Source organism: Anabrus simplex, chromosome 1 (genome assembly GCF_040414725.1).
Source record: "Anabrus simplex isolate iqAnaSimp1 chromosome 1, ASM4041472v1, whole genome shotgun sequence".
Lineage (NCBI taxonomy): Eukaryota > Metazoa > Arthropoda > Insecta > Orthoptera > Tettigoniidae > Anabrus > Anabrus simplex.
In genome coordinates, this window is record NC_090265.1 from 535,025,143 (window position 1) to 535,040,176 (window position 15,034).

Here is a 15,034-nt window from a genome sequence, read left to right on the forward strand (position 1 = left end):
CCTGAAGATGGTTTTCCGTGGTTTCCCATTTTCACACCAGGCAAATGCTGGGGCTGTACTTTAATTAAGGCCACGGCCGCTTCCTTCCCATTCCTAGACCTTTCCTATCCCATCGTCGCTGTAAGACCTATCTGTGTCGATGCGACATAAAGCAAAAAAAAAAAAGCTTCAAAACTGTGTGTGGGGAATCTTTCTGATGTCACTGGCCTGTAAACTGAACAGTGGAAAGAAAAAGTGTTCTCCATTATTGCATGTTAGAAGGAAGAAGACTCTTATAATATGGACCACACTGACCTATTTTTCTTCCCGATAAAACTAAGTATCTGGGGGAAAAAATGTATTAGAAGAAAAATTTCTAAAGAGCGCCTAACCGTGCTTCTTTGCTCAAATATGGCATGTGAAACATCTAAACCTCTTTTTATTGGAAAGCATCAAACCATCGCTGTTTTATAAGATAGGATGTCAGAAAGTTACTACAGGGATTGAGAGCTAACAGAAAAGATCGGATGTCATGAGAAATTACGACTGACTGGCTTGTTTCTTTCGACAAGAAAATGAATAACCAAAACAGGAAAGCTTTAATTTTCCTATACAATATGACCTCTCACCATGAATTAAATTTTAAAAATTGCCGGTTAGTGGGTTTTTTTTTTTTTTTCTTTTTTTTCCGAACACTATTTCTGACTGTCAACATATTGTTAAGGCATTATTCACATTTTCAAAGGTCAGTACAGACAGCTAATGCACTCAGACGGCTCATAGCAAACCTTGACACTGCATCTTCTGCCTCTGATCTCACCAAATCTGTCACTGTATTGGTTGCAGTGGAATGGATTGATTTGGCTTGTAAAATTGTAACTAAGGACATGATTCGGAACTGTTTCTTCAAGGCAAGATTTTGTGCTAATGGGACCGATTACATCTCGGAAATCAAGATGATAAAGAACTACAACAAGATTCGATCCAGGGTTTTTTGAACCAGGCAGGGTACAAAAATGTTGATGCCAGTGAATACACCTTGATTGATTGCAGCGTACAGGTGGTGGTTGTTGTAGGTCTACCCTACTCGGGTTCTATAATTTCAAAATATATGTCATATAGAGTTGGATTCATTACAATTCACCACAGCATAACTCAGTCATCAACTATAGAGATCTGCTCACGGTTAAGGGTAAACGAGGATGTAAATTGAAATATTTCCCAAAGTCGCTAGTACATAATTTAATATTCAGCATGAATAGATGATTATGTTAAGCTGACTAATATGAACTATACCTCTGCACAATTATCTACAAAAACTCCAAAAATTGAGATTGGTTACACAATTACTGTTTCAATTAATTTGATACTGAACGCACGTATTTCATCAGTAATGACCTTCAATTTATGATTTAAGTGAATGAACATTACGGCTTGTAAAGACGATCAAAAGTATTATTCAATACAGTCAAACCTCTGTAGAACGATTACCGATACAACGATAAACCTGGGTACAGTGATATTTTTGTATGGTCCCAGCAGATTTCCTATATTTTCTATGTTAATTACACTTCATTAGAACAATGAAGTTATTTTAGTAACACCCTGTTATAACGAAGACAAAGTTTCGAGGATGTTACTATTTTCTGCTTCTAAGAATCTGACCATAACAGTACGTATTGTTTGTTAAACCTCTCGACCTTCAGCTCTGTATTCTTAGAATCTTCCCTACATACTGTCCTGGCAGTTAACAGGTAGCGAATAGCCGCGGCAAGCTGAGCTCAGCGGCAAGTAGCAAGAGTCAAAGAGCTCCTGTGTTTGAAACAGTGTTAACTTTTGTAGTCTGTACATTATTGAGCTTAAGTTGCAGTCAAGAGTGCTGTGCTGATCTTGTGCGAAGTTTATTTACGTGATATGTGCAATCTGTAAATATTTTCAAGGTGATAAATACGTTTTGGAGTTGGCTAATGAGATTTGGACAATGGCTGGAACTCGGAAACAAGATAAGCTGGAAGTTTTCAAAGACACTGATAACAGGATGAAACAGGTAGACGTGGTGAGGAAGTACTGACTTGCACAATCGACGTTGGCTACGTTCCTTAAAAAACGGAAAGAAACTGAAGAAAGTTTTCTAGGTGGCAAGTTTAACCCTTCAAGAAAAAGAATGAAGATGGCCGCTACTGACAATGTAGACGGTGCTACACTGCGGTGGTTTAATGATATGCGTGCGGAGAACATCCCAAATAATGGCCCCTTGATATGACAGAAAGCCTTCGATTTCGCTAAGTTGCTCGGCAATTCTAATTTTAAGGCAAGTAACGGGTGGCTGCAGAGGTTTAAGGAGCAGCATGGGATCGTTTTTAAAGTGATTTTAGGCGAAGAAAAATCCGCACCTTTAGATGATGCAGAATGTTGGTGGAAAAACACAATGTGTAAACTGCTGGAAAAGTACGGTCGTAAAACATGTACAATGCAGATGAGACGGGAGTGTTTTATCAGCTGATGCCTTTAGAGGAAAAATATGTAAAGGACGGAAGCAATCTAGAGTACACCTAACGGTTCTTCTCTGCAGCAACGCGACAGGGACACATAAGTTGACACCATTGGTGATTGGAAGATCAGCAAACCCCCGATGCTTCAACAATGTAAAAAGCTTACCAGGTAAGAGTACATACATTTAATTTTATCTTTCTTTAATTCATAAGATAATACAGTATCTACTGTAGTCATTTTATGAGTATACATGAAGAGTAGGTACATACAGTACTGTACTCTACCAAATTAATTTAATTTTTTTTTTGTAATTCTAAATGTGATTTTTTTATTGCAGTCAATTACAAGACATATCGAAAAACATGGATGACGTCTGCTCTCTTTAGTGAATGGCTGCTTTCGCCTGATAAAGGGATGGCAAAAAAAAATAAGACAATTGCATTGCTGGTGGATAATTGTAGTGCACATAACAACATGCCAGCATTGATGAATGTAGAACCATGCTACTTCCGCACCCAACTGTACTTCGATCCTTCAGCGACAAGACATGCGAATAATTAAGAACTTCACGACAAAATACTGTTCACTTCTAGTTCAACATGTGATAGCAAACATAGAAAGAAAGGTAGACAACCCATACAGTTTCTATGTGAAGCAGGCTTGTGACACGATTGCTAGTTCCTGGAACAGTGTAGAGCCAAATGTGATTGCGAACTATTGGAAAAAAGCAAGGATTTCCAAAAGTGAAGTTGTTGGTGAGAATGTTGTGGTGGATAAAGAAATGCAGGATGATGTTCAAAGTGATCTTGAGGTGTATTCGGCAGTAACTGGGAAAACCATAGATGTATCAGTGGTTGAATATGTGTCAGTGGATAATCAGGCATTGGTTTTCGAAGCATACACTGATAAATCTATTTTTGAAGAGGTTTTTTTTTTTTTTTTTTTTTTTTTTTTTTTTTTTTTTTTTTTTTTTTTGCTAGTTGCTTTACGTCGTACCGACACAGATAGGTCTTATGGCGATGATGGGACAGGAAAGTGCTAGGAGTGGGAAGGAAGTGGCCGTGGCCTTAATTAAGGTACAGCCCCAGCATTTGCCTGGTGTGAAAATGGGAAACGGAAAAACATTTTCAGGGCTGCCGACAGTGGGGTTCGAACCTACTATCTCCCGAATACTGGATACTGACCGCACTTAAGCAACTGCAGCTATCGAGCTCGGTTTTTGAAGAGTTAAAGGGAGATTTGCCTGTTAATGATTCTGATGATGACAGTCATGTGGTAAGTGTGAATCCTCCTCCTCCTCTGATGGAACTAATCGGACAGCTGGAAATCATCCAGCAAGTAGTATCTTCAATCCCCAGTGTTCAGCGGAACAATTGATTGTGTTACAGGCGATAGAAACAATATTTACAAAAGAGTCGTTAAAAAAAAAAAGAAACAAAGGGAAATAAGTGAATTCATCAGTACACAAGAGTAAGATATTCTACTAATAAATAGAGTGAACAAAATGTGTTTCATTAATTGTATTTTAATGTTCCTTTTTCTTCAGAAAAGTATTGTATATACTGCACTTTTCGGTACAGTAAGTACAGTACTGTAGTAGTCCCTATTTAACAAAACCTCATTATAACAATAACCCTGCTATAACAATCTTAATTTTAACGCCCCGTGGTGTAGGGGTAGCATGCTTGCCTCTTACCCGGAGGTCCCAGGTTCGATTCCCGGCCAGGTCAGGGATTTTTACCTGGACCCGAGGGCTGGTTCGAGGTCTACTCAGCCTACGTGATTAGAATTGACGAGCTATCTGACGGTGAGATAGCGGCCCCGGTCTAGAAAGCCAAGAATAACGGCCGAGAGGATTCGTCGTGCTGACCACACACCACCTCGTAATCTGCAGGCCTTCGGGCTGAACAGCGGTCGCTTAGTAAGCCAAGGCCCTCCAAGGGCTGTAGTGCCATGAGATTTGGTTTGGTTAGGATATTGTTCTATCGAGGTTTGACTGTATATTAATAAGTTAAATCAAAATTGATATTATTATTATTATTATTATTATTATTATTATTATTATTATTATTATTATTATTACCAACATATATATCTATCTGTAATTAATAAAAAATTATTAAAGTTGAACTCTTGTTGTAGAATATACTTCGTTCATATTTGTATTCTCAGCATACTTTACTTCCTTGCCCTATTATTGTACTTCCATTAATTATTCAGGGTATCAAACTTATAAACAACGAAACCTCGCTAGTGCATTCCTCATTAACACGTTTTCCCGCTTAGCACGCCATAAATTCTAAGTCCCGATTCTCATCTTATATAAATCTATATAAAAATACCTCACTTGTTGCGTCACGAATTTTTGTTATTACCGCTTAGTAAAACCACATTTTTCCTAGCCCTGAAAATGTTATTTGCCATCCCATGTGAAAGAAATGTGATTAATAACTCTGGTAAGAGCCGTCAGCACAGTAGTGTGATTACGGAAAAAGTGAGCCTATTTTTGCTTGTATTTCGCATTCCATTCAGAAGTTAGAAATTTATTTGTGTTGAGTGGTAGAGTGCAGTTTTTTCGTGTGATACAGCAACCTATATCTGGATTAGGAACATAATCGTGTGAAATTGACTAGCGTGGTGCATATTTGTCTAGTAATAACAAGAAGAATGTGCACTCAGTTAAGCATAGTACAGAATCTTAGTCCTTACTGTAGTCTGTGATAGACTTCATTCTTTTCGTGCACTTTAATATGTGGTATATGTGACAACTTTTACCGCACAGCATAAACACGCAGTCTATGTCTGGTTTGTGGAATCTCTTTTTAATACACAGTTTGTAGTGAAAGCCATGTACTGAAAGTCTGGCTATTACATGTCTTTGCTCCTGGCTCTCAATGGTCCAGGACTTCTCAACCATAGTAGGTGATATGTAGAATTCCAGCTGTATTTCTTCTTTCTTATTTCGTTTCCTTAGTAGCTCTTGATATGGTTCTGTTGATGGTAGGTGGTGTTGGATCCTGATGTCCTCTATGAAGTAGCTTTATCGCATCATCTCGTATAGAAGTCCTGATGGGGCTGTCTTCCCTACTCCCACTGTTCTTTTCATGTACATCGCCTTCACCTTTCCAATTTTGGTTAGTTCACCTATTTTTAACATTTCACAGATGATCTGTATGCCGTTGGTGATAAGGAAAGGAAACAGAAGGAAGAACAAGAAGAGAAGGAGAAGAGACAAGAGGAAGAGAGAAAGAAGGAGAAAGAAGAGAAGGAGAAAAGACAAGCGGAAAAGAAGAGAGAACAACAGGAATGGCAACAGAAACAACTCGAGGAAAGAAACAGAGAAAAGCAAGAATTATTGCAGGATCTCGATAAAAGGCAACAAGAACTGTTAAAGGAATTCTGTAAGGAACAAGAAAAGAAACAAGAGGAATGGCAACAAAATCAATTCATAGAAATAAAAAAAGAAAGAAGAAGAGTTGTTACAAGAACTCAATAGAAAACAGGATGAGTAAGAGCAAGAACGGGAAGAAAAATATCACTCATGGAAGAAATGAGAAAAGAAAGAAGATCAACAGAAACAGCAGGAATCATTGGAGGAAATAATTAGGAAACGAGTAGATGAACAAAAAGAGATGATCGAAGAGAAAAAAAAGAAAAAAAGAAGAGATGAATGAAGAAGGCACGAAAATTTGATCAGAGATGTCAAGGATTAAAAATGATATACAAAGTATGCGAGCCGAAATGACCGAGAAATATGAAAAGTTCATGAACAAAATGAGAGGAAAAGAAATAGAAGAAGACCATGAGGTACAACAAGAAGTGATGGAAGAAGTGAGAGAAGAAGATTGCCAGAAACAACAAGAAATTGCTGAAGAAATCATGGAAGAAATGAGAGAAGAACATCATAAAGGACAGCAAGAGATTACAAAGGAAATCAATGAAGAAATCATTGAAAAAGTAATAAAAGAAGGTCGAGAGAAACAACAGAAGTTCATCGAAGAAACAAAAGGAGAAGAGAATTATGAGAAACAGAAAGAAGTTATTGAAGAAATGAGAGGAGAAAATAATGAAGAACAGGATGTCGCTGAAGAGGTGAAAGATGAAGGAAATCATGAAGAGCAGCGAGAATTCATCGGAGAGATGGAAGGAGAAGAATATCGTAAGAACCAAACCGAGTTACCACAAGAAGTAACCAAGAAATCAGAATTATTACAAGAGATAATCCATCAACTGGAATTGTCACATGGAATAACCAATAAACCAAACTTAACACAAGAAACCCAGAGACAGAAGAAGAAGAAGCAAGACGTAGTTGAAAATAAGGGAAAAGAACTGCAGAAAAAGGCAAAGAAACAAATAGGAAAACTACAAGAGTTGCTTGAATTAGAGAAAAGTAGAGCAAAGTTGAAAGAACGGAGTATACGAGAAGAATGGCAACATAATCAGCTAAAGCAGATAAGAAGAATGGAAGAGAAACAACGAAAGCTAAGAAAGATAGAGATCATAGGAATGCAAACAGAGATATTACGAATGGAGAATTATATGAACATGTACCAAAATGACATGCAAGAGCAAGATTTCCACAAGCCTAAGATGATGATAACATTGACAAGGCAAGCTGTAACCAAATCAAAATATATCTCAAAAGCTATGCCATTATGAAGACGGTAAAATGATTCTGAAAGTCAAGAAAGAATATAAGCAAACCAGAGCAAAATCCAAACCACCAAGGAAGAGAAGGAAGTTGCTGAACGCAAACTAAATTGAACTCTAGACTTATTAAAAAAATGAGAACTCGGACAAAATTCACAGTTGGAAATGACTAAAGGTTGAATTCGGACCAAACACAATGTTAAATCAGCTGATATGCATAGAGATGTCCTCAGAGAAACCAAATAGCATCAGTTATGATATAATAATAATCGATACTATTCCACAGAGGAACAAAGATCTAACATTCAATGGAAGAAAGACAGAGAATTTACAGAAAATGCAAAGGCACATTTGTTAATCAAGTTTCGAAAAAGTAAATATATTGCAAGCAATATATTTAATCCGTGGTAGGGAATAAAATGTGCTCGTTGCATTTTCGGACGTGTTCCAAAATGGCGCCAAGGAAAGGTATAGACCACTCAGACCCAAGAGAATACACAAGAAAGTCTTAACATTTGGATACAATAGGAGGCCATGATTAACTTGGAACGAATACATTTTCAAAGGCAGTGCAGAACAGAGCAATTTCAGGGAAATTGTTTCAAAAAAAAAAAGTAAAATATAAGAGATTAATGAAAAAACTTACTTGAAAAACTGAACTCTAGAAGACAAGAAGGAAATTGCTGTTGCTGCGTACAAGAAAGGAAATTGTTAAAATTACAGCAGAAATTTTGAAGAAAAGCTATGATAATTTAAAAGAAGATGGCAAAACAACCTGCAAAAACACTGAAGGATATAAATTCAGTGAGATATACAAGAATTCATTTAAATACGTACACTGATAGACCCGAGGCGCAAGATCAGTGATACTTCGGAAATCATAAATTGGAAGCCGTAAGAAAAGAAAAGGATAGGAGAGAATTACTCCATCAGAAGGAAAGTCGAGAAAGAAATATTATTTTAGAAAATAAATAATTTAAAATTGAAGATTTTCGTAGGACATGACGAAAAATCTTACGCAGACTTAGAAAATTAGTTAGTTAGAACACGAGAGAAGACTTAACAGAATAGTTTAAAAGAAATATTACTCTAGGAAGAATTTAAAATGAACTTTTACTTCTCGATATTATTTGATTTTATCGGCAGTTACTCTGAAAGAAGATGACTTGCTAAGCATCCAGATGGACCAACCTGGAGGGAGATATCATCCGAACAGCCAAACCTACCTAAGATGAGATGAGGAATCCAGCCGAACCTTGAAATATTGGCCAATGGACCAGCGATGTAACGAGCAGGAGGAGAGCAACTGACGGCTAATATGATGAAAGATGAGCTAAGTGTTTACCACAAGTAATATAATTCTTAATTTAGCTAGGCATATGCATTAGAATAGAGTATTCTAACTGTGAAATATTTAAGAGTGCAAGTGAAACTGTGAAGTGAAGTGCGTTACATTTAAGTTTTTAATACTATATTAAGTTAATATATAATTAGATTGATATCTCGTGGAGTATGGTTGTGCATGAAATAAGTGAGTTACCAAGATAATTGAGAATACGGGTAGGAAGAAAAGTTATATAACAGCTGATTGCAAAGATTGTCATATGGTAAATAATATCTATGAATCTCGCGAAACCATTCAGTCAACGATTACGTCACAGGTGGATCGCATTTGAGAAGTGAAAGATATAGTCAAGTTATTCCTTGTAAAGTAATGTTGTTAAATGTATGAACGCAGTATTTAAGGTTAAGCATCATAATTTTTGGAAGAGAATTGATCAATGTAAAGGAGTATTTACGTACAGAAGAATGTTATGTCTCAGTAATTGCGATTATTATGAAGGAGGTTATGAATGATGAGAAATGGTATTGAGAAAGATGAAATGGAAATAATTGAAGCTTTTATAAGGTAGTAAGAGGATATATGAAATGATTTGAGTATGATAATGTGCGTTACGGTAATTATGAGATTATGATGATATGATATGGATGGTAGATGCTAAATATGAATATATTGGATCAGTTAGACGATGCTAGCACAAGGAAAGAAATACACCGCGGGAGTGACATGAAATAAGGTATGAATGGTGAATATTCGTACGTAGTTGAGATTTGAGAGATGGTATAACATCAAATGCAGCTGTTAATGTTAAAATATATGAATCTTGTGACGTATTCTCGTAACATATGTGAAGTGTAAGGTATGTTAAGACAATATATATAGTAGAAGCGACGCGTATACATACTACCGAGATATCATAACGTAGATACTTATTGAATTACTTGCACATGATATAATAGAGATGAATTTAACGAATGAATGCATATTGAGCCGTATAGCAGTAAATTAAGAATTATTTAGATACAATAGTGAGATACATTATTTGATATTTTGAGTGTTGTTTTATAATTAATGTTATAATTTTAAATGAAAAGACAGTAAATTACGAGCCGTGATTTAAGAGGCAATAGGGATGGAAACCTTAGCACGTCAGTCATCATATTACAGTTCTTCACCAATGATATTCTACATTAACGAATTCAGATTACATGATTTCAAACTTTATGAGTTATAAGAAGGAAGTCCATTTTTTTATTTTTTATTACGATGTAATTGTGATACAGTGATGCATGTGAATGACTGGTTTAATTTTTTCAAGGATGATTATAGATATGGAAACCTGAGTTCATTTCAGAAATACTGAATTCATAATATCATATTATTTTGTTAATAAGCCAGCGCTGACTTAAATGTTAAATTTAACGAATCATTATTAATTTTGAGCAACGATTGTGGAAGATTATAATGATGTAAGTTCCCAATTTTTCTTAGTTTTCTTAGTTTAATAAGTATGTTTTCTCATTATTTTATAATACAGTGAGTGGTAATTTGTAGTAGTTGTAAGCAGATTGACTTAGTTTGTAAGGTGTTGATCATGCAATTTGCGTTAGAATCATGCGGTCGATGATGAATTTATACTTCTAAGAGATAGGATGGAGACGTTCATCGGTAATTATCACACGCAGTCCCTGCGTTTTTCTCTGAATTCACGTAAAGCCTAACCTACAAGAAAAATTAGATATTTTTCTTATTTGTTGAGATACCCTGAGATTACATCTGACTGTCGGTATTTTATGGCTGTGTCGTACCTGGACGCGGGAAGGGCTCATTGTTTTAAGACAAAGTACAACTGGGCAATCAGTCTCCATTAACACTAATGAGAGTGAAAGGAGAAGAATACAGTACCTTTGAAGAATGAAGGTATCGGCAAAACAAAGGGAAGGACCATGAAGGCGTGAAAATGAAGACACTCTAGGCCTCATAAACCGAAAACTGTCAGGGTTGGAAGGGAAAAAGAGTTAACCAAGGAAGGTTGGAGAGGGAGATGAAAGTGAGGAACCTGACAAGTAAATGGAAGCAATGCCTACTCAGCTAGTGTGAACCGTGGTTGCCAACCCACATTCAGAAACCGAGAGCCCCTAGTCCCCCTTTTAGTTTCCCCTTATGACCACCAGGGGACACTGTGGATGTTAATTCTACCGCTATCACCCACAGGGAGAAAAGTACAGTGCAGTGTACAGTTTGTGGAAAATTCACCAGATATAAGACAAATTGTAAAGGATGTGCAAGCAACGGAACTGAAACCTGGTGACTGTGCAGAAAAAGATGAAAAGGATGAAAACTGCAGTTTAAATACTTTGATAACCAACTATGCTTCAGATTATCAAATGCTGGAAACACTGAAGGGATTTGCTCTTCATCAGAGAGATGCCAAGAGCTTTCAACTAATACAACAACAGGACATTCTGGAGAAGAAGACAGTCAACTTGGAATGTTCTTGACACAGTAGTTTTTTACGGAAAATACCTCACAAAACAGTGAGGGTTGGTTAGCTGATACAATACACAGTAGTAATTTGAGCCGATTCCAGTTAAAGGTTTTGCAACTGTTAACATACTGTACAATAAAGATACATGCTACAATATCTCTTAAAGTATTTTTTTAATAATACTGTATATGCATTGCAAGCGGAAAATTTTGCTTATATAAACATTCCCACCCATTAACGGACACATCCCAGATACAGATACATTTTTGCATCTGATCAGTCCGTATTAAAGAGGTTTCACTGTATAGGCTATACATACTATTGAAGCAATACTAATAACAACACTAATAAAATAATCTTTAATTCTAATAGCGGATTGACGAACTTGCAAACTGTGTTGCACATGTGGATTTGGCCCTGTTTTATGGCCGGATGCCCTTCCTGACGTCAACTATATATGGACGGATGTAATTACTATTGCATGTTTCTATGGTGGTTGGTAGTGTAGTGTGTTGTCTGAATATGAAGAGGGAAGTGTTGGGACAAACACAAACACCCACTCCCCAGGCCAGAAGAATTAATCACACACAATTAAAATTCCCGACCCGACCGGGAATCGAATCTGGGACCCTCTGAAAAGAAGGCCTCAAAGCTGACCATTCAAACAATGAGTAAATCTACTGACATTTTTGAACACCTTCAAAACCACCGGACGTAGCTGGGATCGAACCCGCCAACTTGAGCTCAGAAAGCCAACGCTCTACTGCCTGAGCTACCCAGCCTGACAAGGTAGCTTAGGTCACATGATAGTAGCAGCAGCAGAAATAGTAGAATATCTGAATGTTACAGTTATTTTAATTCAATAGTTTATATCATAGAAATCTAGAGACCTACTGTGTACTCACCACTCCTTTGACATCAGGGTAGTTCATGGCAACCCAAGTAGAGGGAAATCCTCCAATACTCCAGCCAAACAGGACTATGTTCTCGGGTACAAATCCGAGATGGTGAATGGCAAACTGCATGACACAGTCCACAGCATTAAGCTCTTGGGAAGGAAATGGTTCTCCCTGTAAGTAAAGCAAGTATCATCCAAATACACGATATGCACTCCATATTTTCACCAAACAATGAGAAGAATTACTAAAAAATATTTGCTTCATCTTAGAGTTGTAAAAATAACCTGGTCTTTTTAGGCAGTCAACATTTAAAACACAAATTAATTTGGGCAGGTGATCTCGTTAAAAAATCGACATAAAAATGAACTATAAAGAGCAAGAACAGCTTTTGTTGAAGTAACTGACAGGAAACTAAATTAAAAGATACAAAATAATGCGTGAGGTGTAGCAGTAAGTAAAAAAATAATAAGTAGTTAGAAAGTAGAGTACGAAATCTATAGATTTGCAGAAATTCTTGATTTTGGACTGGGCTACCACAATAATTTCCAATATAGAAATGGGAGGCAATTAAGTAAGCTTGTACTTTTACATGACTGCTGATGAGGTAATTATAGCCATAGAGTCTCTAACATTACATGGAATCCAAACCATAGGGATTCTATTTTTCATTTCAAACATCCCACATGCATGTATTAATCTCGGCCCCTCTGGTGAGAAGACAGTGGCTATCCCACTTAACTATCATGCCATTCATAATATGAAAATATGGATAAAAATGATGACAGAAAAGTTCAGTTTGACATATTCAAAGTTTGGTGTTTTAGTCTTATTAAGATTGGTAACAGTCTGAGTGAATGGTTACAGTCCAATACTGCATTGATTAAAATGAATAAAATGTGCCCTACTGGAGGAGTTTCTTATGGTGTTCGTGGACAATGTTCAAACAGAGTGTATGGTAAAAATCGGCTATTAGTATTGAAACTGAGTAGGAATTTATGCACCCCAATGTTATTCTCCTTCACTGTTGGCAGCCCTGAAGATGGTTTTCCATGCTTTCCCATTTTCACACCAGGAAAATGCTGGGGCTGTATCTCAGTTAAGGCCACATCTGCTTCGTTCCAACTTCTATCCGTTTCCTGCCCCATTGTCACCATATGACCTATCTGTCGGTGAGACGTAAAGCTAATGGTAAAAAAGAAGTTATTCTTCTTCTATGGAACTGTAATGACGTGATCTGAAGAAGAATAAAAAAGAATGAGAACAAGAAATATATTGTCCTACATAGGAGGCTTGCAGTGGTGTCAACGGCACACGAGTGCCAGGGTCTTGGAAAGGTGTAGCATTCCAATTTATGAGCCCACTGCTACACTGGGGCAAAACGCTGGCACAGGTCTTTTATTCTATCTCAAGATCTGATTTGCAGGCTGTGTTGAAATTTTTTTATTGGCTTGAACGCTTTATTGGCCTTGTTCAAGCACTTCAAGATGATAGGTCTAGTCAGGTTCTCCAATCCCAGGTTCGAGGGTGAATATTTCTGACCTTTATGGCTTGTTTAAGCGGGTCTTCATAATGCCCCAAAGGGGCACCATGAGATCTTGTGCCTGAGATTTTTTTACACCAATGGTGAGACCAAAACGATGATATGCACATTTGAAATTATTGACTGACTGCTGCAGCTCCTTAGGTGTAAGAGCAGGTGATGCAGTGTATTCAGCACAGTGCAGTTCCGTCATTAAGGCGATACCTTAACTTAATGCCAGGGGTGTTGGTAGATGATGTAGCATGACACATAGCAGCCATGTACAGAGCAACGAGCGTTGGGGCAAGTACACAGCCTTACTTCAATCTGTGTGTGATAGGGAAAGCATCAGAGAAGTTTCTCTGTTGGAGAACCTGACCAGACCTATCATCTTGAAGTGCTTGAACAAGGCCAACAAAGTGTTCAAGCCAACATAATAATAATGTTATTTGCTTTATGTCCCACTAACTACTTTTACGGTCTTCGGAGACGCCGAGGTGCCGGAACTTAGTCCCGCAGGAGTTCTTTTACATGCCAGTAAATCTACCGACACGAGGCTGTCGTATTTGAGCACCTTCAAATATCACCAGACTGAGCCAGAATCGAACCTGCCAAGTTGGGGTTAGAAGGCCAGCGCCTTAACCGTCTGAGCCACTCAGCCCGTTCAAGCCAACAAAAATTTTTCAACATAGCCCGCAAAGCAGATCTTGAGATAGAATAAAAGACCAATTCCTGATCATAAAACGCTAAATACAGAGGGTACTGTTCTCTGCATTTTTCTTGGAGTTGCCATATGCAGATCAAGTCAGTTGTACCTCTTACACTGAGACTCTGAATTCTTGCGGTCTTGGCAATGCAATAAGAACGTCTTTCTTACCACATTGCCAAGTGATGATGTAATCAAGGACATGCCAGTGCTCAGAGCCACAGACTATAGTTGGAAATAGAGGATTGCAGAGACGCATAGTTATTTCACAGAGGTTTGCAGACTAAACACTGAAAGGCACAACAGTCTATAATGAATATGTGTGGGAGAGTGAATTATATGGGCAGTGCGAAAGAAGATGGTTGGTGGGAGTCAAGGGAACTCTGAGAAAAAGGAACAATCAATTAATTGCCATGTGCTGATATGCTCACAGTTCAGCTAAGACTTGTGTTTTGTGTTTATCTCCTGCTTGTCTGTAATTCATTGAGTGTTTCTATGTTTAAGTAATATATATATTTTTTTGCTAGTGGCTTTACGTCTCACTGACACAGATAGGTCTTATGGCGATGATGAAACAGGAAAAGCCTAGGAGTTGGAAGGAAACGGCCATGGCCTTAATTAAGGTACAGCCCCAGCATTTGCCTGGTGTGAAAATGGGAAACCATGGAAAACCAACTTCAGGGCTGCCGATAGCGGGATTTCGAACCCACTATCTCCCGGGCGCAAGCTCTCAGCCGTGCGCTCCTAACCGCACGGCCAACTTGCCAGGTGCAAGTAATTACCGTATCGGGTTACTAAAGTGAAACCCTAGGACACTTATGACGTGTCGTGAAGGTGAACACTAGGGTCCCAGACAAACTACAAGCTGTGCTGAGTATATGAAGCAATGAACTGATGGTTATGTCTCTTCAGGGATGGATGACCAGTAGGATGGCAAATGTGGGAGACTGAATCA

General features: G+C 37.7%; 1 protein-coding gene across 1 annotated transcript in view; it reads right to left on the bottom strand.

Moving 5' to 3' along the window:
- LOC136857089 (phosphatidylserine lipase ABHD16A) overlaps positions 1-15,034 on the bottom strand; it is a 238,201-nt gene that overhangs the window by 140,006 nt on the left and 83,161 nt on the right. The window contains exon 8 of the mRNA XM_067135477.2: positions 11,861-12,025. Coding sequence (XP_066991578.2) covers positions 11,861-12,025 — 165 coding nt within the window. The remainder of the gene's footprint in view (positions 1-11,860; positions 12,026-15,034) is intronic.